The sequence below is a fragment of the Leuciscus leuciscus genome (genome assembly GCF_965113295.1).
Source record: "Leuciscus leuciscus genome assembly, chromosome: 7".
Classification (NCBI taxonomy): domain Eukaryota; kingdom Metazoa; phylum Chordata; class Actinopteri; order Cypriniformes; family Leuciscidae; genus Leuciscus; species Leuciscus leuciscus.
The window spans coordinates 35,532,900-35,555,958 of record NC_138731.1 but is presented as its reverse complement, the minus strand read 5'-3'; the positions used below and the strand labels follow the sequence as shown (position 1 = coordinate 35,555,958).

General features: G+C 41.6%; 1 protein-coding gene and 1 long non-coding RNA gene across 2 annotated transcripts; both read right to left on the bottom strand.

Annotated features, from left to right (window-relative positions):
- Positions 1–94: 94 nt before the first annotated feature.
- Positions 95–21,348, bottom strand: LOC309503091 (uncharacterized protein). Its single transcript, XM_082175780.1, has 19 exons — positions 21,055–21,348; positions 20,529–20,719; positions 20,136–20,335; positions 15,213–15,410; positions 14,952–15,115; positions 14,691–14,857; positions 13,275–13,356; positions 12,990–13,190; positions 12,767–12,895; positions 10,287–11,537; positions 6,844–7,131; positions 6,376–6,566; positions 5,979–6,178; positions 4,426–4,623; positions 4,166–4,329; positions 3,897–4,063; positions 3,680–3,761; positions 3,391–3,591; positions 95–532 (listed from the first exon to the last, which is right to left on the bottom strand). Exons 1-19 carry the CDS (start codon positions 21,292–21,294, stop codon positions 398–400), a joined length of 4,449 nt encoding a protein of 1,482 aa, XP_082031906.1. The 5' UTR covers positions 21,295–21,348; the 3' UTR covers positions 95–397.
- On the bottom strand, positions 831–3,383 carry LOC309502528. Its single transcript, XR_014207337.1, has 2 exons — positions 2,822–3,383; positions 831–2,753 (listed from the first exon to the last, which is right to left on the bottom strand). It is a non-coding gene; the product is annotated as an uncharacterized lncRNA (long non-coding RNA).
- Positions 21,349–23,059: the final 1,711 nt, after the last annotated feature.

Sequence of the window (23,059 nt, the reverse complement as noted above, 5' to 3'; positions counted from 1 at the left end):
GTTCCAATGTATATCTAGTGCAGTGATATATTATAAATATTCATAAATCCCCTTACACTAATACTGAACAATAATAAAACAAAGATATTTTAGATTCATTAAAAAGTTTAATTTATTTCTTAATTCAAGTTCATAAAATACAAATATATCAGCATAATGAAATACAATGCACAAGAACAATTTAATGGCAAGAGCCTATATAAAATAGGGTGGGAACAAAATAATTTTTCACAGTGTAATACAGGGTCCTTTATATTGCATATTCCAAAGAACAACAGAATCATAATCAAATAAAGATAAAGAAGTTGACATATTCACATGATTCACTTCAGCTGATAATTTACATATGTACACAATCACATGCAGCTTCTGTTTTGCTGAAACTGGTCTTCTTTAGCTATGCTTCAGAATGTATCTTCGGTCTCTCCACAAAGTGGAGGTTAACCTTTCTGTCTGGCGCAAGCACAGTGCGATTGACTGACTGAACCTCACCTACAGTTGGGTCTGGTCTGATTTCAAACAACTTGATTATCTGGAATGAAAAGATGCAATTGAAAAGCACAATTAATAAATGTAATAGAACTGTCTTGCACAAAATTAAAAAATAAATATGTCTGTTCCCTTTCAAAAGCAACTCTCAATGCTGCGCTTAGCAGTGGGAACACGTCTTCATGTGACCATCTGTGAATTATGTGTGTAAACACGGCAAAAAATTTGGTTTTAAACTTGACGGCCTCTGACAGTGACGTCACTGGAGTGCGTGCTCGTCAGAGGCTATAATTAGATGTGATGCAGGTGCACCTTCAGTTTTCTTTGTTTTCAGAGCCATACTGTGTGTGTGTGTGTGTGTGTGTGTGTGTGTGTGTGTGTGTGTGTGTGTGTGTGTGTGTGTGTGTGTGTGTGTGTGATTCAAGTTCTCTGCCTATCTTCTGTTGAAATTTCTGACAGCGAGCAGTCTTTTCTTCAATTCAAAAGGATTATGAGCATCATACAGAGTAAGTTTTGTGTGCTTCCGTGTTCACAGCCCATGCCTGAACTCGACACACATCAGTTCTGCTTTGTTTGTCAGGGGGAAGAGTATGCTGCCCGTGCATTGGACCAGGGCGATTGCAAGCACTGTGAATTGTTCACAGTTAAGGTGCTTTGTGCTCGCCTTACTTCCTTTCAAGGGCCAGCACCTACATTGAGATCATGGGGCTCGCATGTTGATCTGGGTGAGGGGCAAGAGATGGATCTGTGTCTATCGCTCTCTCTCTCCAGATCACGATGTCCTTCAGCCTGACTCCGAAGCGTGCCGCGGCTTCTCTTCGGCTCGGGTGGAGGACAGTTCTTCTCTTGTTTTTTTTGTGATATGGATCTTGAGTTCACCACCTCCGTGCATACATAGAGGAGCTACTTGAGGTGGTGACTTACGCTGTGGCCAGGTTACAGCTGGATTGGCAACAGGAACAAGATCTCCCCAGACGCTCTAAATTAAAGGAAGGATTTCTGTTCGGTGGCCAGGAGGAAGGGTCTCAAACAATCTCTCCCCTTCTTCAAGGACCTCCATGACAAGATCTCTCACCTGGGTCTGCATCATCCCTTAAAGCTACACTGTGTAATTTTTTTAGTTGATTCTTAGCAAAAAACACTTAATTCTTTCAAAAATATATGTGCTCATTAATGTATATTTACTTCTTTCAAGTAATAAAGTATTCTCGCAAGTTTATAATCTGCCATTGAAAGTACATACGGGTGAGGGGTTCGAATGCCGGTCGCCATGTTGCCCCTCCATCTTGAAACTACATTAGCCAAAGAGGGACATACCTGTAAATTCAAGCTTCGCCTTTCACGCTTTACACTCAGTGACACAGAGACGAATGCGATGGGGAGATTACTCGCGACTGCCGGCAGATTTGAAAGATTGCTGATGGAGGATCATGCCTATTTTCGAGGACATGTAACAGAGACGCCAAGGAAGTGAAAGAGAATTAAAACGTCAACGCGACAGGCAAATCAGCAAGACCAAAGTCAATATTGGAGTAACTTTTCCCAGATGGAAAGAGCTCATGAGGAGCAAAGATTTTAAAACAGATGCCGAAGTTGCCTGCTTTCTTCTCGGCAGGTAATTCAGCCTATTTGTGTAAATTCGAAGTTTTATAGTTGCTTGTCTAACCATAGCATGGTTGTGCATAACGCCAGAATGACCTCTAGTATAACTTGCGTTACTTTTCCTCACGTCAATGGTGAAAAAGTATTGTTTACCTTGTAACATAAATCTGTGCTGCGACGGATCACAGGTGATATAGTTTTAAAGGCGCAATTGGACAAAGTCGAACTGGAAGCCATATTAATCTTGGAATAATACGGCCACCGTAGGAGTTAAAATTGAAAGGAACAGAAACTAATTTTCACTGGGTAGTCATATACAATTTCACCGCTAGATGGGGGAAAATATCACACAGTGTAGCTTTAAGAAACCAGCTCTCCCCACTAAGCCGTGCAGAACGACCTCCATGCTTGTGGGGAAAGCGTTTCAAAAAGCAGGTTAGGCTGACCATGGCGGTGTTATAGGCATACCAGGCTGACCTGCTCAAGGACCTGAGTGCGGACTCTACCATCGACAAAGAGTCATTCTCCGTGCTTTATCAAGCAACAGACCTGTCTCGCCACATGACCAAACAGATGGTGTGTACCATTGGCTGTTCTATGGGTGCTTTGGTTGCACCCATAGAAGAGCCTTCTAGCCTGTTTAGCGACTACCCACCTCTCACCTTCTAGTCTGTTTAGCGACTACCCACCTCTCACCTTCTAGTCTGTTTAGCGACTACCCACCTCTCACCTTCTAGCCTGTTTAGCGACTACCCACCTCTCACCTTCTAGCCTGTTTAGCGACTCGGTAAATACAGTAGTCAGCAGGTTCAGGGAGGTGAAGAGACAGAGGAAAGCGTTTGGACAGTTTCACAATAGAGGCACAAAAAGAGAGTGTAGCGAGTCACGCTCCCCCTCGTAGAGACTGGGGACTGGCTCATCACACTCAACAACCTCACAGGAGATATGACATCAGGAATATCGCCTCCAAAAAGAAGAGGTCCTGATGGCGTTAGCTGTAACCCTGTTCCCTGAAAAAGCGGGAACGAAATGCTGTGCTTCGAGGCTGCACTGAGGATATGCCTGAACAGATCTTCAAACAAAGTGATACCTGAAGGTCCACCTGCAGCACATATAATTATAGCCCAGTGATGTCACTGTCAGAGGCCGTCAAGTTCAAAGCCAAACTCTTTGGCGTGTTTATACACTTAATTCACTGATGGTCACACAAAGAGTTCCCATAGAGCTAAGCGCAACATCTTGTTCCCGCTTTTTAAGGGAACAGGGTTACTGCTAAGTAACCCAAGACGTTTCTCTTACCCTTGCCAAAGCCAGATGCATCTCCAATTCAGCAATGCGACGGCCAACACAGCCTCTGACTCCAAAGCCAAATGGGATTGACCCAAATGGGTTGGGTCTTGTTCTGCCATCTCGGAGCCAGCGGTCAGGTTTGAACTTCCGTGGTTCTGGGAAGACTTTCTCATCACGGCTGATTGCATAGTGGCACAGAGTGAATGTTGTCTGTTAAAAAAAACGCAGCTGATTTAGTGATGTCAGTTTCTAAACTGGCAACTCTTCTTTTCTTCCTAACAACATGAGGACAATTTACCTTTTTTGGGAAAAAGTGTCCACCAATGACAACATCATTTTCTGCAATAAGACGAGAATTCATGGGCACCACAGGATACATCCTGCACAGAAGATTACACGTGCAAAGAGATTATAATATGCAAATATATATCCAGAATTTGCTGTTTGGTTGGCCACTGTCAGATTTTAATCTGGCTTCTCAAATACAATGTATGTTACACCACATAATCCTCCACCTCAGTGTTTCCTTGATGACAGCTTTGAGGTAAGGCATGTTGTTCACTTCCTGTGCTGTTGGGACTCTGTCGCCCTTTAAGACTCTGGTTACATCATGATACAGAGCCTCTTGAGCTTCTGGATCTCTTGAGAGGAGATACAGTGCCCACAACATGGTGTTGGAGGTCTAGAACACGAAAATAAACAAAGCCTTATGATTATGATCTATCATTTCATAAAACTCATATATTATCTTTATATGGTCAAAGATAAAGTAATTTTTTCTTACTGTGTCCACTCCAGCCAACAGAAGCTCAGAAATGCTTCCATAAACATCTTTACTGCTCATTTTAACATTGGAAAGTAGATAGGTGAGATACTCCCCAGCAACCTCCTGATTTGCATCCACGCGCCTCTGAATGGCTTCCATCTTCATGTCAATCATCTTTCCGGCTGTGCATAATCCATAATTACAATACATCATCTCTCTGCACAACATATCTGTATCTCTTGTTTAACTGAAAAAGATGTGTGAGCTAACAAGCTCACCGAATTTGAATATTCCCTCCCAGCCATTGAGGTACCACTGCCAAAATGGCAAGTAATTGCGAGTCCAGTTGGGCAGCACCACCACAGGCATGCTGTAGGTGAACATTTGTGCAATAGAATTAATGAAATCCTGTGTCTCTGCAGGAATCTCTTTCTCCAGGCAGCCAATGCGCGTCTCGAACAGAATGGATGAGATTCCTGTATGAGAAAGGCAACAGGCAGATAATTCACAATTATAGTGGGCAAATGGAAAAACATTATGCTATTAGTTGGCACGCATGATAAATTGGCATGCACATTAAGTGCAATGATAATATAAGGACTATAATTTGATTTGTAAAATGGATGACTGTAAAACTGCTCACTGTGCAGCACCCAAAGCAGATCGCTGTTACTGTTGCATCATGACAACATTATATCAATAAAATAAATTAATAATAAAAAACACCTTAATACTTTAAACTATTTGATTAAGTTTGAATTATAAATAAAGTCATGGATAAAGGGATCTGCTTCTACACTATTGTTCAAAAGTTTGGGGTCAGTAAGATTTTTTTTTTTAAATAAATACTTTTATTTAGCAAAGCAGACACATTAAATTAAAATAAATAAATGGCATTCTTTTGAACTTACTATTCACTGAAGAACATTTTTTATCAAAGTTTCACAAAAATATTAAGCAACTGGTTTCAACATTGATAATACGTTTTTTTTTTTTTTGAGCACTAAATCAGCATATTAGAATGATTTCTGAAGGATCATGTGACACTGAAGATTGGAGTAATGGATGCTGAAAATTCAGCTTTTGTAATCACAGAAATAAATTACATTTTAAAATATATTAAAATACAAAACAGTTTTCTTTTAAATTACATTACAAATTGTGACAATATTTCACAATATTACTACTTTTTACAGCACTGTTTTTGATCAAGTAAGATCTTGCCACACCTAAACTTTTGATTGGTAATGTAACTTAAATGGCTTAATTTGACAAGTAAAAATGACAGGTTATTTAGTATATTACCATATTTGGTAAAATATATTATGTGGGGAAAAATGTCTACAAATGTTTTATTTTTCAAGCAATTATGTTGCATTTTTTAAAGAATTACTTAATTTCACCCTTTGATGTGAAATGTTGCATAATTAGGTATTGCATGAGTGTCAGGTTGGTTCCTGATTACCCTTAATTGTGACAAGCCAGTTGTGTCTTCTATTGTCTGATTTTACAATAAGGTTCCATTTATTAACATTAGTTTATTACATTAGTTAATATGAACTAACAATGAGCAACACTTTTACAGCATTTTTTTTTTACATTTACTATTAAATTATTAAAATCAAAAGTTGTAAATGTTAATATTGCACTGTGACCTAACATGAACAAATGTATTTTTATTAACATTGACAAAGGTTAGTAGGTGCTGTTTAAATATATTGCTCATATAGTTCATGTTTACTAATGTATTAACTAAATGTTAACAAATGAGACCTTACTGTAAAGTGTTACCGATTTTATCTAATTTCAAGTGCTTATGGAGGGGAAATACCTTCAAGGGAAAACCGGTAAAGCTCATTGGTCAAGTTAGGTACAAGATCCCCAGTGGGGCTCATTTCCCGCAGATAGTAAATCCGTTTGATGAAGTCTTGGACCACCGCATTGACCACATCTCCATACTGAACCGAGTCCTTTGGATGCAGCATGCGTTTGTTCAGCACTGTCCGCAGTTTGTACCATTTCTCTCCTTCTCTGTTGAAGAACATATTCTCTTTTCAGAACAGCAACAAAAAACAACATAACCTGAAAAGTTTACATAACATCACACAGCTGCATTAGCCAAATGCACTTTGCACCCAAATAAAATCTCCTGACATGACTAGTCTTACATAATATATAATTTGCAAAACATGTTAAAGATAAAGAAACCTATGCTAATGTGTTTTTACTCTGTGAAAGGGCCGTAGCCGATGCCTCTCATGTCACGGTATTCTGTCCACAGAGTCATGTCTCCTCTGGAAGGAAACTTCTCATCTTTTCTAAGGAGTTCCTCCAGTAAGTCCACACTGTTTATTGAAATGGATTGGAAGTTTCCAGCGTTCACTTTGTACAAGGGACCATAAAGCCGTTTTTCGTATAACTGGAGAGATGAAAAACAAGAGGTGAAGAACAAACAAGTGCTGGTGTTGAACAAGTGTTGAACAAACAAACTCCAAATAGATTTAGAGCAACAAATAAACAAGTATACTGAATTATTTAAAAGTGTTCAATTATACAGTTGTTTCCTTTCTATTCAGTGTCTTTAAAGGCAAAACATTAACAGTCTGAGTACATAAAAAAAGGCAGAAATCCTTTTAAACAGTCCTGCAGTTACAGTCACATGATAAATAAAGTATGGCTGTGTTTCCTTTCTTTACCTGCAGCTCATGCATGCGATTCAGGTACCCTTTAAAGATCAGTCTGCACAACATCCTAAATGTCTTGATCTCTGGGAGGTCAGCCACAGTCTTGAGCTTCCCATGGCTGTCCTGGACAGTGACAGAAGCTGCAGCATTACCCACTGCCCCTCTCCTGATGTCTGTGGTCATTGTTGTGGGCCTCAGAAAACCAAATCCAATCCTTCTTTCTGCAGAGCTCAATGCAAAACGAACAGCCATTATGGAAGCAGGGAGAAGAGTGAGGGAAACACAGTCTACACCGATCCTCTTTCACACGGGAGGGAGAGGGAGGTGGGGCAAAAGCCTCTCTGGTTAACCCTTCAATATCTGTTGTAATGTAATATTGTGAGCAGGTTTGTTTTGAAATCTGAAACACCATTCTCTTGTACATAATGATATTTCACCTCTGGAGAAAATCGAAATTTTCTTCACTGAAAAACATCATTATTTACTCACCCTCATGTCCCTCTTTGGAACACAAAAGTTGCTCTTTTTCATACAATGAAAGTGAATGATGACCACAGCTGCCCCTGGTCCCCACAGCTGGCCCCTGGTCCCCACAGCTGGCCCCTGGAGGTGTAAACATTCTGCTAAAGTTCTTCTTTTTCATTACACCACAGAAATGAGGTCAAACAGGTTTGGAATGACATGAGGGTAAGGAAACAATGAGAGTTTCATTTTTGTGAACTATCCCTTTAACATTAACCTCTGCTCTAATTCCTACAGGGTTGTAGTGAACCAACACAAACAAAAGGTTTTGAACCTTTTCAAAAAAACACACCCCTGTTTACAACGGCTCTTATTCCTGAAATAAATTTGCTGAATGCTTAGTAAAAATAATTATTTCGCTCACCTAAAAAAGATTAGATAACATTTATAATATTGATGTTATGTGCAAAAAAACATATAACTTAGTTTACTTATTTACATCACAATTAGTGCATCATGTCATCTGTTGTTGTATAACATTAACAATAACAAAGTCAAATACACAAATTTTCCACAAGTGGGATTGTATTACTCCAATGTGAGAAGAGTCTGTCTCCAGACAGTGTAAATCTTAAAGAATGATTCAACCACACTGTTTATCAATCGCCTGTTGCTTTATCATAACTACTGGTACTTCATTCGTTTCTCTTTAAATTGATTTTTGTGTGCAAACATATTTTATAAAGATTGCACACAAAAATCAATTTAAAGAGAATCTATTGCATTATATTGATGATTGAATATTAGATTTTGTTTAACATACAACATATCTCCTGTATGAAAAAATAATAACTATATATATATATATATATATATATATATATATATATATGTGTGTGTGTGTGTGTGTGTGTGTGTGTGTGTGTGTGTGTGTTAAAATGTATATAATTGTTATATATTAAATACATATTTTTATGTATTAAATATATTTTATATATTAAAAGGTTAGTTCAACCAAAAAAAGAAAGTTTTGTCATCAATTACTCACCCTCGGGTCGTTTCAAGCCCACAAGACTTTTGTTCATCTTCGGAACACAGATCTTTTCAATTATATCAGAGATTTCTGTCCCTAAAGTCTATTGAACCAAAACTCTGATATTTCAAAACGTTCATAAAGAGGTTGTAAAATATATCCATTTGAATCAAGCGGTTTAATCCAAGTCTTCTGAAGAGACAGGATCGTTTTATATGCTAAACAGATTTAATTTAAGCATGGTTATGACGTGCGAGAACCAATAAGGTTCATTCTCACGTGTCATGGCAGCATGTTTGAGCTTCAGGAAGAACCAATGAGGTTTGTTCTTGGTGCGACACGCAAATGTGGCTGAGCCATGTTCGTTGATCAATGTTAATTATGTGAGTAAAAGCCTAAGTCAAATCCGTTCATCATAAAGCGATCGTGTCTCTTCAGAAAAAGTGGACTAAACCGCTCAATTCATATTTTATACGGAGCCCTGCGAAAAAAATTAGCGTAGCTAAATCTTGCGCACGATTTACTTTTTTTCCTTGCATGTCATGTGCGGGCCCCGTACCTATAGTTTTATGAACTATAGCGTCAGAATTTTGGTTCAAAAGACTTTCAATGCAGCGACAGAAATCACTCAGATTTCATTAATATCTTCATTTGTTTTCCGAAGATGAACGAAAGTCTTGGAATGACATGGAAGAGTAACTGATAACATAATTGAATTTTTTTGGTTGAACTATTAAAATATAATATACAATATATAATCAATTATTATAATATAAATATATAATTACCTTGCTCTGTAAAACAAACGTCATTGCCACTGGTCTTAAATTTATAAGAGGCAAAGGGGCAAGACAATCAGGATTTTACATTCCAAACATCAAACAAAAAGTAATGCATTAAGTCATCAAGTTGCAGTAATAAGTTTGACCTGTCAATGAAATTAGTTGTCATAAACACAATTCGGGCCTCTGAAGATGCCACTCCATCCAGAGCATTCAGAAGTCCAAGTGGATCATTCTAATGCTGATTTGGTCCTCAAGAAACATTTATTATTACTATTATTATTATTATTATTATTACTATCAATGTTAAAAACAGTTGTGCTGCTTAATATATTAGTGGAAACTGTGATACATTTTCCAAAGATTCTGATGAATAGAAAGTTCAAAAGAACAGCATTTCAGTTTGTGGGGTTGGGATAGGCGTACATTTTTCTCAGGAAAAAAAAAACTCACCTAATGCTGTAAACATACAGAGAGCCCTATCAGATGGTAGTATTATTTGAGGTTAAAAACAAAAATATAATGCGTTTTTATTATAATAACAACTTCATTTAATGATATAAGTAAAAATATAAATATGGTCCATCTACATCTACACTGATATGATGACGATACTATGTTAAAATTTACAACCTTGTTTTTCACAATGTAAATTCAAACATTAAAATGGCTGAAGACTATAACAGAAATAAATCACAACAACAATTATGTAAATTTGACATTAGCCTACTTCACCTTTGACTTTTAACTCCCCTGCAATATCCACTTGCTCTGGCTAGAACAGCAACTGTCAGGGGCAGACTGAAGCTTTAAAACCATGTCAGTGGGCATTAGATTATTTGTCAATACCTGCTCTCTCTTCATCTTCATCTTTCTTTTTCTCTCATTCTCCTTATCCTGCCCTAATTCTTCCCCTCCTAAAGCTGAACTTTGACTGATAGTCTTTTCTGTTTATGTTTGTGAAGGCGTTTGTGATATTACGTTTTGATTTGATGCGGAAGGACTCCTTCAGAAGGAGCACCAGGCTGGCTGCAATTAGACGGTGCACGCAACATTTTTTTTTAACAATAGTTTAGATTATTAAATAAAATAATAATTTATATTAAATCATCTATTTTTTTTATTTATCTGAGGTGGGTGGTGTCCGTGCCGGAGACGATGGTGTCCGTGCCGGAGACGTTGGTGTCCTTTCTGCAGGCGGTGGTGTCCGTGCCGGTGTCTGTGTCGGAGACTTTGGTGTCCGTTCCGGTGACGGTGGTGTCTGTGTCGAAGACTATGGTGTCTGTTCTGGAGACGTTGGTGTCCGTGCCAGAGACGGTGGTGTCCTTCCCGGAGATGTTGTTGTCCGTTCCGGAGACGGTGGTGTCCTTTCCGGATACGTTGTTGTCCGTTCTGGAGATGTTGGTGTCCGTGCCGGAGACGGTGGTGTCCATGCCGAAGACATTGGTGTCTGTGCCGGAGACGGTGGTGTCCGTGCCGGAGACGGTGGGTGGTGTCCATGCCGGAAATGTTGGTGTCCGTTCCGGAGACTTTGGTGTCCGTGCCGGAGACGGTGGTGTCCGTTCAGGAGACGTTGTTGTCCATACTGGAGACATTGGTGTCCGTGCCTGAGACAGTGGAGTCCGTGCTGGAGACAGTGGTGTCCTTTCCGGAGACACTGGTATCAGTTCAGGAGACGTTGTTGTCCATACTGGAGACATTGGTGTCCGTGCCTGATACAGTGGAGTCCGTGCTGGAGACAGTGGTGTCCTTTCCGGAGACACTGGTGTCAGTTCAGGAGATGTTGCTGTCCGTGCCGGAGTCGTTGGTGTCCGTTCCGGAGACATTGGTGTCCGTGCCAGAGACGGTGGGTGGTGTCCGTGCAGGAGACGGCAGTGTCCGTGCACTTGTCCGTGCCGGAAACAGTGGTATCCGTGCGGGAGTCGTTGGTGTCCGTCCCGGAGAGGTAGGTGTCCGTGCCGGAGATGGTGGTGTGCGTGCCGGAGACTGTGGTGTGCGTGCTGGTGTCGGAGACTTTGGTGTCCGTTCCGGAGATGGTGGTGTCTGTGCCGGAGACAGTGGTATCCATGCCGGAGACATTGGTTTCCGTGCCGGAGACGGTGGTGTCCTTTCCGGAGGCGTTGCTGTCCGTGCCGGAGTCGTTGGTGTCCGTTCCGGAGACATTGGTGTCCGTGCCAGAGACGGTGGGTGGTGTCCGTGCAGGAGACGGCAGTGTCCGTGCACTTGTCCGTGCCAGAAACAGTGGTATCCGTGCCGGAGTCGTTGGTGTCCGTCCCGGAGAGGTAGGTGTCCGTGCCGGAGACGGTGGTGTGCGTGCCGGAGACGGCAGTGTCCGTGTACTTGTCTGTGCCGGAAACGGTGGTATCCGTGCCGGAGTCGTTGGTGTCCATCCCGGAGACGGTGCTGTCCTTTCCTGAGACGGTGGTGTCCTTTCCGGAGATGGTGGTGTCCGTGCCGGAGACTTTGATATCTTCCAAAGATTTGAATTTTGCCGCAATTTTTTCTCTATAGAGTGTTGATATGGCATTTAGTAAATACACTAAGTTTTGTCATGCTAGCATATGTGGCCCCAACTAGCCCTGCGTTAGGTTGTGCCCCGCTCTTCCCTATCCCTGGGGGTATGTGAGGTGACAGAAGGGGGTACACGAACAAAATGCATTCATTTTATTCTACCCCACCTTAAAATAACATTAAAACTGAGCATGTATTTCTAGCAGGTAAAATTCTGTAAATACATGACATCCGATCAAATTACCTCATCTTTTGCAGTCAAAACTGACTGCATTCACTCAACAATGCTGCCTTGGCTTATCGCGCTATAGCCTACTGCCATTCTGGTGGTATTAACATGCTTTTGCACAGTACTGTATATATACATATAAAACATAATATCAGTTGCTGTTATTTTTATTTCCCCTCAGCTGCGTTCCAATATCTATTGCAATGATATATATTATACATATTCATAGATCCCCTTCCGCTAATACTGAACAATAATAAAACACTAATATTTTGTAATCATTAAAAAGTTTAATTTATTTATTAATTCAAGTTCACAAAAATACATATCAGCATAATGAAATACAACGCACAACAACAATTTAATGGCAAGAGCTATAAAATATATCTTTTTCACAGTGTAATACAGGGTCCTTTATATTGCACATTCCAAAGCACGACGGAATCATATTCAAATGAAGATAAAGAAGTTGACATTAAAGGGTTATTCACCCAAAAATGAAAATTCTGTCAGTAATTACTCACCCTCGTGTTGTTCCAACCCTGTAAGACTTTCATTCATCTTCGGAACACAAATTAAGATATTTTTTATGAAATCTGAGAGCTGGCCCACTCCTTCATAGGCTGCTAGGTAATTGATATTTCTGCCAGCCCAGAAAGGTTAGTAAAGACATTGTTAAAATAGTCCAAGAGACTACAGTGGCTCAAGCGACGAGAATACTTTTTGTGCGCAAGTAGGCTCACTATTGGCCAGCATCACACACATGACCAGCGTCGGCCAATAGTGAGCCCACGTTCTGATGTACAACCCAAAAGCGCTGCGCTGTTACACTACGTGAACTCACTCAGAGGCCCAAACAGAAGAAAATGAATAGTTGAAACTGGAATTCTTGCTGAATCTGGTCTTCTTTAGCTATGCTTCAAAATGTATCTTCGGTCTCTCCACAAAGTGGAAGTTAACCTTTCTGTCTGGCACAAGCACTCCACGACTGAGTGACTGAACCTCACCTACAGTTGGGTCCGGTCTGATTTCAAACAACTTGATTAGCTGGAATGAAAAGATTCAATCAAAAAGCACAATATATAAATGTAATATAACTGTCTGGCACAAAATAAAAAATAAATCTTTCTGTTTCTCTTACCCTTGCTAAAACCAGATGCATCTCCAATTCAGCAATGCGACGACCAACACAGCCTCTGACTCCAAAGCCAAATGGGATTGACCCAAATGGGTTGGGTCTTGTTCTGCCATCTCGGAGCCAGCGGTCAGGTTTGAACTTACGTGGTTCTGAGAAAACGTTCTCATCACGGCTGATTGCATAGTGGAACAGAGAGAATGTTGTCTGTTAAAAACAAAACAAACAAAAAACGCTGATTTAGCTGATTTAACACTTCTTTTCTTTCTTAACAACATTAGGACAATATACCTTTTTGGGGAAAAAGTGTCCACCAATGACAATATCTTTTTCTGCAATAAGACGAGAATTTATGGGCACCACAGGATACATCCTGCACAGGAGATTACACGTGTAAAGAGATTATAATACGCAATTATACACTCACCTAAAGGATTATTAGGAACACCTGTTCAATTTCTCATTCATGCAATTATCTAATCAACCAATCACATGGCAGTTGCTTCAATGCATTTAGGGGTGTGGTCCTGGTCAAAACAATCTCCTGAACTCCAAACTGAATGTCAGTATGAGAAAGAAAGGTGATTTAAGCAATTTTGAGCGTGGCATGGTTGTTGGTGCCAGACGGGCCGGTCTGAGTATTTCACAATCTGCTCAGTTACTGGGATTTTCACGCACAACCATTTCTAGGGTTTACAAAGAATGGTGTGAAAAGGGAAAAACATCCAGTATGCGGCAGTCCTGTGGGTGAAAATGCCTTGTTGATGCTAGAGGTCAGAGGAGAATGGGCCGACTGATTCAAGCTGATAGAAGAGCAACTTTGACTGAAATAACCACTCGTTACAACCGAGGTATGCAGCAAAGCATTTGTGAAGCCACAACACGCACAAACTTGAGGCGGATGGGCTACAACAGCAGAAGACCCCACCGGGTACCACTCATCTCCACTACAAATAGGAAAAAGAGGCTACAATTTGCACAAGCTCACCAAAATTGGACAGTTGAAGACTGGAAAAATGTTGCCTGGTCTGATGAGTCTCGATTTCTGTTGAGACATTCAGATGGTAGAGTCAGAATTTGGCGTAAACAGAATGAGAACATGGATCCATCATGCCTTGTTACCACTGTGCAGGCTGGTGGTGGTGGTGTAATGGTGTTGGGGATGTTTTCTTGGCACACTTTAGGCCCCTTAGTGCCAATTGGGCATCGTTTAAATGCCACGGCCTACCTGAGCATTGTTTCTGACCATATCCATCTCTTTATGACCACCATGTACCCATCCTCTGATGGCTACTTCCAGCAGGATAATGCACCATGTCACAAAGCTCGAATCATTTCAAATTGGTTTCTTGAACATGACAATGAGTTCACTGTACTAAAATGGCCCCCACAGTCACCAGATCTCAACCCAATAGAGCATCATTGGGATGTGGTGGAACGGGAGCTTCGTGCCCTGGATGTGTATCCCACAAATCTCCATCAACTGCAAGATGCTATCCTATCAATATGGGCCAACATTTCTAAAGAATGCTTTCAGCACCTTGTTGAATCAATGCCACGTAGAATTAAGGCAGTTCTGAAGGCGAAAGGGGGTCAAACACAGTATTAGTATGGTGTTCCTAATAATCCTTTAGGTGAGTGTATATGCAGAATTTGCTGTATTTTGCTTCTCAAAGATATACCATGTTACACAACATAATCCTCCACCTTAGTGTTTCCTTGATGACAGCTTTGAGGTAAGGCATGCTGTTCACTTCCTGTGCTGTTGGGACTCTGTCGCCCTTTAAGACTCTGGTTACATCATGATACAGAGTCTCTTGAGCTTCTGGATCTCTTGAGAGGAGATACAGTGCCCACAACATGGTGTTGGAGGTCTAGAACATAAAAAGAAACAAAGCTCTCTATCATTTTTAAAACTCTTATATATTTTGTTTGAATAGTCAAAGATAGAGTAATTTTTTTTCTTACTGTGTCCACTCCAGCCAAAAGAAGCTCAGAAATGCTTCCATAAACATCTTTACTGCTCATTTTAACATTGGAAAGCAGATAGGTGAGATACTCCCCAGCAACCTCCTGATTTGCATCCATGCGCCTCTGAATGGCTTCCATCTTCATGTCAATCATCTTTATGGCTGTGCATAATCCAAGTATAATACATAATTTCTCTGCACAACATATCTGTATCTCTTGTAGTTTATCTGAAGAAGATGTGTAAACTAACAAGCTTACAGAATTTGAATATGCCATCCCAGCTATTGAGGTACCACTGCCAAAATGGCAAGTAACTGCGAGTCCAGTTGGGCAGCATCACCACATGCATGCTGTAGGTGAACATTTGTGCAATAGAATTAATGAAATCCTGTGTCTCTGCAGGAATCTCTTTCTCCAGGCAGCCAATGCGCGTCTCAAACAGAATGGATGAGATTCCTGTATGAGAAAAGCAACAGGCAGAATATTCACAATTATTGTGGGCAAATGGAAAACATTATGCTATTAATTGGCATGCATGATAAATTGGCATGCATATTAATTGCAATGATAATATAAATGTAAAAATGTAAAATGGATGACTTTAAAACTTGTGAAACATCTGCTCACTGTGCAGCACCCAAAGCAGCATCGTTATATCAGGGATCTTATAGCAGAAGGATGTCACTTAATAGTGAAGAAATATCTTAATACTTTAAACTATTTTATTAAGTTTGAATTATAAATATAGTCATGGTGGGTCCGCTTCTGGGTCCGAGAAGGACCCTTAGCAAGCTTCTTTCCATCTTGGACAATGCCCAACACCCACTGCACAAGATCATCATCAGACAGAAGAGCACCTTTAACGACAGGATGCTCTCTCTGTCCTGTTCTACTGACAGACTGAGGAAGTCGTTTGTCCCTCAGGCGATCCGGCTTTTTAATTTATCCCTGTGAACAGGGTGTAATTTAATTTAATTGTATTGTATTTATTAATTCGGCAGCTTGTCTGTCTTGTTTGTTTTTTAGCTGTTGCTACTGGAAACCTGAATTTCCCTAGTGGATGAATAAAGTATTTATCTATCTATCTATCTATCTATCTATCTATCTATCTTTCAAAAGTTTGGGGTCAGTAAGATTTTTTTTATTTTTTTATTGAATACTTTTATTCAGCAAAGACACATTAAATTAAAACAAATAAATGCCATTAATTTGAACTTTTTATATTTACTGAAGACATTTAAATTTTTAAATGCCGCCTTCCCGTGGGCTCACCACCTGCAGGAGGGACCGTAAGGGGCCGGTGCTGAGAGGATCGGGCGGCAGTCGAAGGCGGGGGCCTCGACAACCCGATCCCTGGACACGGAAGCTAGCTCTAGGGACATGGAACGTCACCTCGCTGGCGGGGAAGGAGCCTGAGATTGTGCGTGAGGTTGAACGGTTCCGACTAGAGATAGTCGGGATCACCTCTACGCACGGCTTGGGCTCTGGAACCACACTCCTCGAGAGAGGATGGACTCTTCACCACTCTGGAGTTGCCCATGGTGAGAGGCGGCGGGCTGGTGTGGGTTTGCTTATAGCCCCCCAGCTCAGCCGCCATGTGTTGGAGTTCACCCCGGTAAACGAGAGGGTCGTTTCCCTGCGCCTACGGGTCGGGGATAGGTCTCTCACTGTCGTGTGTGCCTACGGGCCAAATGGCAGTGCAGAGTACCCAGCCTTCTTGGAGTCTCTGGGAGGGGTGCTGGAAAGTGCTCCAACTGGGGACTCCGTCGTTCTACTGGGGGACTTCAATGCCCACGTGGGCAGCGACAGTGACACCTGGAGGGGCGTGATTGGGAGGAACGGCCCCCCTGATCTGAACCCGAGCGGTGTTCAGTTATTGGACTTCTGTGCTAGTTACAGTTTGTCCATAACGAACACCATGTTCAAGCATAAGGGTGTCCATCAGTGCACGTGGCACCAGGACACCCTAGGCCGTAGGTCGATGATCGACTTTGTGGTCGTTTCATCTGACCTGAGGCCGTATGTCTTGGACACTCGGGTAAAGAGAGGGGCGGAGCTGTCAACTGATCACCACCTGGTGGTGAGTTGGATCCGATGGCGGGGGAAAAAGCTGGACAGACTCGGCAGACCCAAGCGTACTGTGAGGGTCTGCTGGGAACGTTTGGCCGAGTCTCCTGTCAGAGAGATCTTCAACTCCCACCTCCGGCGGAGCTTCGACCGGATCCCGAGGGAGGCTGGAGATATTGAGTCCGATTGGACCATGTTCTCCACCTCCATTGTCGAAGCGGCCGCTCGGAGCTGTGGCCGTAAGGTCTCCGGTGCCTGTCGAGGCGGTAATCCCCGAACCCGGTGGTGGACACCAGAAGTAAGGGATGCCGTCAAGCTGAAGGAGTCTTATCGGGCCTGGTTGGCTTGCGGGACTCCTGAGGCAGCTGACGGGTACCGGCAGGCCAAGCGAACTGCCGCCCGGGTGGTTGTGGAGGCAAAAACTCGGGCCTGGGAGGAGTTCGGTGAGGCCATGGAGAAGGACTATCGGCTGGCCTCGAAGAGATTCTGGCAAACTGTCCGGCGCCTCAGGAGGGGGAAGCAGTGCCCTACCAACGCTGTCTACAGTAGAGGTGGGGAGCTGTTGACCTCAACTGGGGATGTCGTTGGACGGTGGAAGGAATACTTCGAGGATCTCCTCAATCCCACCGTCATGTCTTCCATTGAGGAAGCAGAGGCTGAGGGCTCAGAGGTGGACTCGTCCATCACCCAAGCTGAAGTCACCGAGGTAGTCAAGAAACTCCTCGGTGGCAAGGCACCAGGGGTGGATGAGATCCGCCCTGAGTACCTCAAGTCTCTGGATGTTGTGGGGCTGTCTTGGCTGACACGCCTCTGCAGCATCGCGTGGCGGTCGGGGACAGTGCCTTTGGGATGGCAGACCAGGGTGGTGGTCCCTCTTTTTAAGAAGGGGGACCGGAGGGTGTGTTCCAACTACAGGGGGATCACAATTCTCAGCCTCCCTGGGAAAGTCTATGCCAGGGTACTGGAGAGGAGAATACGGCCGATAGTAGAACCTCGGATTCAGGAGGAACAGTGTGGTTTTCGTCCAGGCCGTGGAACACTGGACCAGCTCTATACCCTCTACGGGGTGCTGGAGGGTTCATGGGAGTTTGCCCAACCAGTCCACATGTGCTTTGTGGATTTGGAGAAGGCATTCGACTGTGTCCCTCACGGCGGCCTGTGGAGGGTGCTCCGGGAGTATGGGGTCTGGGGTCCTTTACTAAGGGCTGTCCGGTCCCTGTACGACCGAAGCAGGAGCTTGGTTCGCATTGCTGGTAGTAAGTCAGACTTGTTCCCGGTGCGTGTTGGACTCCGGCAGGGTTGCCCTTTGTCGCCGGTTCTGTTCATAATTTTTATGGACAGAATTTCTAGGCGCAGCCAGGGGCCGGAGGGTGTCAGGTTTGGTGACAACACGATTTCGTCTCTGCTCTTTGCAGATGATGTTGTCGTGTTGGCCTCATCAAACCAGGACCTTAGCCGAGTGTGAAGCGGCTGGGATGAGAATCAGCACCTCCAAATCCGAGGCCATGGTCCTCAGTCGGAAAAGGGTGGCTTGCCAACTTCAGGTTGGTGGAGAGTTCATGCCTCAAGTGGAGGAGTTTAAGTATCTTGGGGTTTTGTTCACGAGTGAGGGAAGGATGGAACGGGAGATTGACAGACGGATCGGTGCACCTTCTGCAGTAATGCGGTCGATGTACCGGTCTGTCGTGGTAAAGAAAGAGCTGAGCCGCAAGGCTCTCGATTTACCGGTCAATCTACGTTCCTACTCTCAGCTATGGTCATGAGCTTTAGGTCATGACCGAAAGGACAGGATCCCGGATACAGGCGGCCGAAATGAGCTTTCTCCGCAGGGTGGCTGGGCGATCCCTTAGAGATAGGGTGAGAAGCTCGGTCACTCGGGAGGAACTCAGAGTAGAGCCGCTGCTCCTCCACATCGAGAGGGGTCAGCTGAGGTGGCTCGGGCATCTGTTCCGGATGCCTCCTGGACGCCTTCCCGGGAAGGTGTTCCGGGCGCATCCCACTGGGAGGAGACCCCGGGGAAGACCTAGGACACGCTGGAGAGACTATGTCTCCCGGCTGGCCTGGGAACGCCTCGGTGTCCCCCCGGAAGAGCTGGAGGAAGTGTCTAGGGAGAGGGAAGTCTGGGCATCTCTGCTTAGACTGCTGCCCCCGCGACCCGGCCCCGGATAAGCGGAAGAAGATGGATGGATGGGTGTATTTTTTTTTTTTATAAGTTTCACAAAAATATTAAGCAACTATTTTCAACATTGATAATAATCAAACGTTTTTTGAGCACTAAATCAGCATATTAGAATGATTTCTGAAGGATCATGTGACACTGAAGACTGGAGTAATGGATGCTGAAAATTCAGCATTGTTATCACTGAAATAAATTACATTTTAAAATATATTAAAATACAAATTTTCTTTTCAATTACATTACAAATTGTGAAAATATTTCACAACATTCCTGTTTTTTTACAGTACTGTTTTTGCTCAAGTAAGAGACTTTGAAAATCTCGTCGGACCCAAATTATAGTGTAACTATTGTTTCATTTGACAAATAAACATTACAGTTTATTTAGCATTTTACTATATTAGCAAAAAAAAAATTTAGTGGAGAGTAATATCTACAAACGTTGTATTTTTCAAGCAATTATGCTGCATTTTTTAAAAATAATTATTTAATTTCACTTTTTGATGTGAAATGTTGCATAATTAGGTCTTGCATGAGTGTCAGGTTGGTTCCTGATTACCCTTAATTGTGACAAGCCAGTTGTGTATTCTATTGTCTGATTTTACAATAAGTTTCCATTTGTTAACATTAGTTCTCTACATTAGTTAACATGAACTTACAAAAAGCAACAATTTTACAGCATTTATTAATCTTAGTTAATTTCAAAATGTATTATTAAAATCAAAAGTTGTATATGTTAATATTAGTTAATGCACTGTGACCTAACATGAACAAATGTATTTTTGTTAACATTAACAAAGGTTAGTAGGTGATGTAAAAAGATATTGCTCATATAGTTCATGTTAACTAATGTATTACCTAAATGTTTACATGATGAGACCTTACTGTAAAGTGTTACCGATTTTATCTAATTTCAAGTGCTTATGGAGGGGAAATACCTTCAAGGGAAAACCGGTAAAGCTCACTGGACATGTTAGAGACAAGATCCCCAGTGGGGCTCATTTCCCGCAGATAGTAAATCCGTTTGATGAAGTCTGTGACCACCGCATTGACCACATCACCATACTGAACCGACTCCTTTGGATGCAGCATGCGTTTGTTCAGCACTGTCCGCAGTTTGTACCATTTCTCTCCTTCTCTGTTGAAGAACATATTCTCTTTTCAGAACAGCAACAAAAAACAACATAACCTGATAAGTTTACATAACATCACACAACTACATTAGCCAAATGCACTTTGACCTCATAAAATCTCCTGACATGACTAGTCTTACATAATAAGTTGCAAAACAAATGTTACAGATAAACAACCATTGTGCCAAATGTTTTTACTCTGAGAAAGGGCCGTAGCCGATGCCTCTCATGTCACGGTATTCTGTCCACAGAGTCATATGTCCTCTGCAAGGAAACTTCTCATCTTTTCTAAGGAGTTCCTCCAGTAAGTCCACACTGTTTATTGAAATGGATTGGAGGTTTCCAACATTCACTTTGTACAAGGGACCATAAAGATCTTTATCATGTAACTGGAGAGATGGAAAAACAAGAGGTGAAGAACAAACAAGATGTGCAAGTGAAGAATAAATATGGTTAATTTTGAGCTAAATTGCACTGCACCTCCAAACTGGTTCAGAGCAACAAATAAATGACAAGCTTACTGAATTTTAAAGTGTTTAATTAGAAAAGTTTAAACAGAAAAATTTAAAAAATATAATAAAAAAGACTTTGTTATATAATAAAAAGACTTTTTAAGACTTTTTAAAAGAGTCTGAGCACATAAGGGGAGGCAGAAATCATTTTAAACAGTCCTGCAGTTACAGTCACATGATAAATAAACTACGGCTGGGTTTTCTTTCTTTACCTGCAGCTCATGCACTCGATTATGGTACCCTTTAAAGATCAGTTTGTACAACATCCTAAATATGTTGATCTCTGGGAGGTCAGCCACAGTCTTGAGCTTCCCATGGCTGTCCTGGACAGTGACAGAAGCTGCAGCATTACCCACTGCCCCTCTCCTGATGTCCGTGGTCGTTGTTGTGGGCCTCAGAAAACCAAATCCAATCCTTCTTTCTGCAGAGCTCAAAGCAAAACGAACAGCCATTATGGAAGCAGGGAGAAGAGTGAGGGAAACACCGTCTACACCGATCCTCTTTCACACGGGAGAGGGAGGTGGGGCAAAAGCCTCTCTGGTTAACCCTTCAATATCTGTTGTAATGTAATATTGTGAGCAGGTTTGTTTTGAAATCTGAAACACCATTCTCTTGCACATAATGATATTTCACCTGTGGAGAAACTCGAAATTTCCTTCACTCAAAAACATCATTATTTACTCACCCTCATGTCCCTCTTTGGAACACAAAAGTTGCTCTTTTTCATACAATGGAAGTGAATGATGACCACAGCTGCCCCTGGTCCCCACAGCTGGCCCCTGGTCCCCACAGCTGGCCCCTGGAGGTGTAAACATTCTGCTAAAGTTATTTTTCATTACACCACAGAAATGAGGTCAAACAGGTTTGGAATGACATGAGGGTAAGGAAACAATGACAGTTTCATTTTTGTGAACTATCCCTTTAACATTAACCTCTGCTCTAATTCCTACAGGGTTGTAGTGAACCAACACAAACAAAAGGTTTTGAACCTTTAAAAAAAAAAAAAAACACCCCTGTTTACAAGGCTCTTATTCCTGAAATAAATTTGCTGAATGCTTAGTAAAAAGAATTATTTCGCTCACCTAAAAAAGATTAGATAACATTTATAATATTGATGTTATGTGCAAAAAAACATATAACTTAGTTTTCTTATTTAAATCACAATTAGTGCATCATGTCATCTGTTGTTGTATAACATTAACAATAACAAAGTCAAATACACAAATTTTCCACAAGTGGGATTTTATTACTCCAATGTGAGAAGAGTCTGTCTCCAGACAGTGTAAATCTTAAAGAATGATTCAACCACACTGTTTATCAATCGCCTGTTGCTTTATCATAACTACTGGTACTTCATTCGTTTCTCTTTAAATTAATTTTTGTGTGCAAACATATTTTATAAAGATTGCACACAAAAATCAATTTAAAGAAAAACTATTGCATTATATTGATGATTGAATATTAGATTTTTTTTTAACATACAACATATCTCCTGTATGAAAAAATATATATATATATATGTGTGTGTGTGTGTGTGTGTGTGTGTGTGTGTGTGTGTGTGTGTGTGTGTGTGTGTGTGTGTGTGTGTGTGTGTGTGTGTGTGTGTGTTAAAAATTATATAATTGTTATATAATACATATTTTTATGTATTAAATATATTTTATATATTAAAAGGTTAGTTCAACCAAAAAAAGAAAGTTTTGTCATCAATTACTCACCCTCATGTCGTTTCAAGCCCATAAGACTTTTGTTCATCTTCGGAACACAGATCTTTTCAATTATATCAGAGATTTCTGTCCCTAAAGTCTATTGAACCAAAACTCTGATATTTCAAAACGTTCATAAAGAGGTTGTAAAATATATCAATTTGAATCAAGCGGTTTAATCCAAGTCTTCTGAAGAGACAGGATCGTTTTATATGCTAAACAAATTTAATTTAAGCATGGTTATGACGTGCGAGAACCAATAAGGTTCATTCTCACGTGTCATGGCAGCATGTTTGAGCTTCAGGAAGAACCAATGAGGTTTGTTCTTGTGCGACACGCAAATGTGGCTGAGCCATGTTCGTTGATCAATGTTAATTATGTGAGTAAAAGCCTAAGTCAAATCCGTTCATCATATAAAGCGATCGTGTCTCTTCAGAAAAAGTGGACTAAACCGCTCAATTCATATTTTATACGGAGCCCTGCGAAAAAAATTAGCGTAGCTAAATCTTGC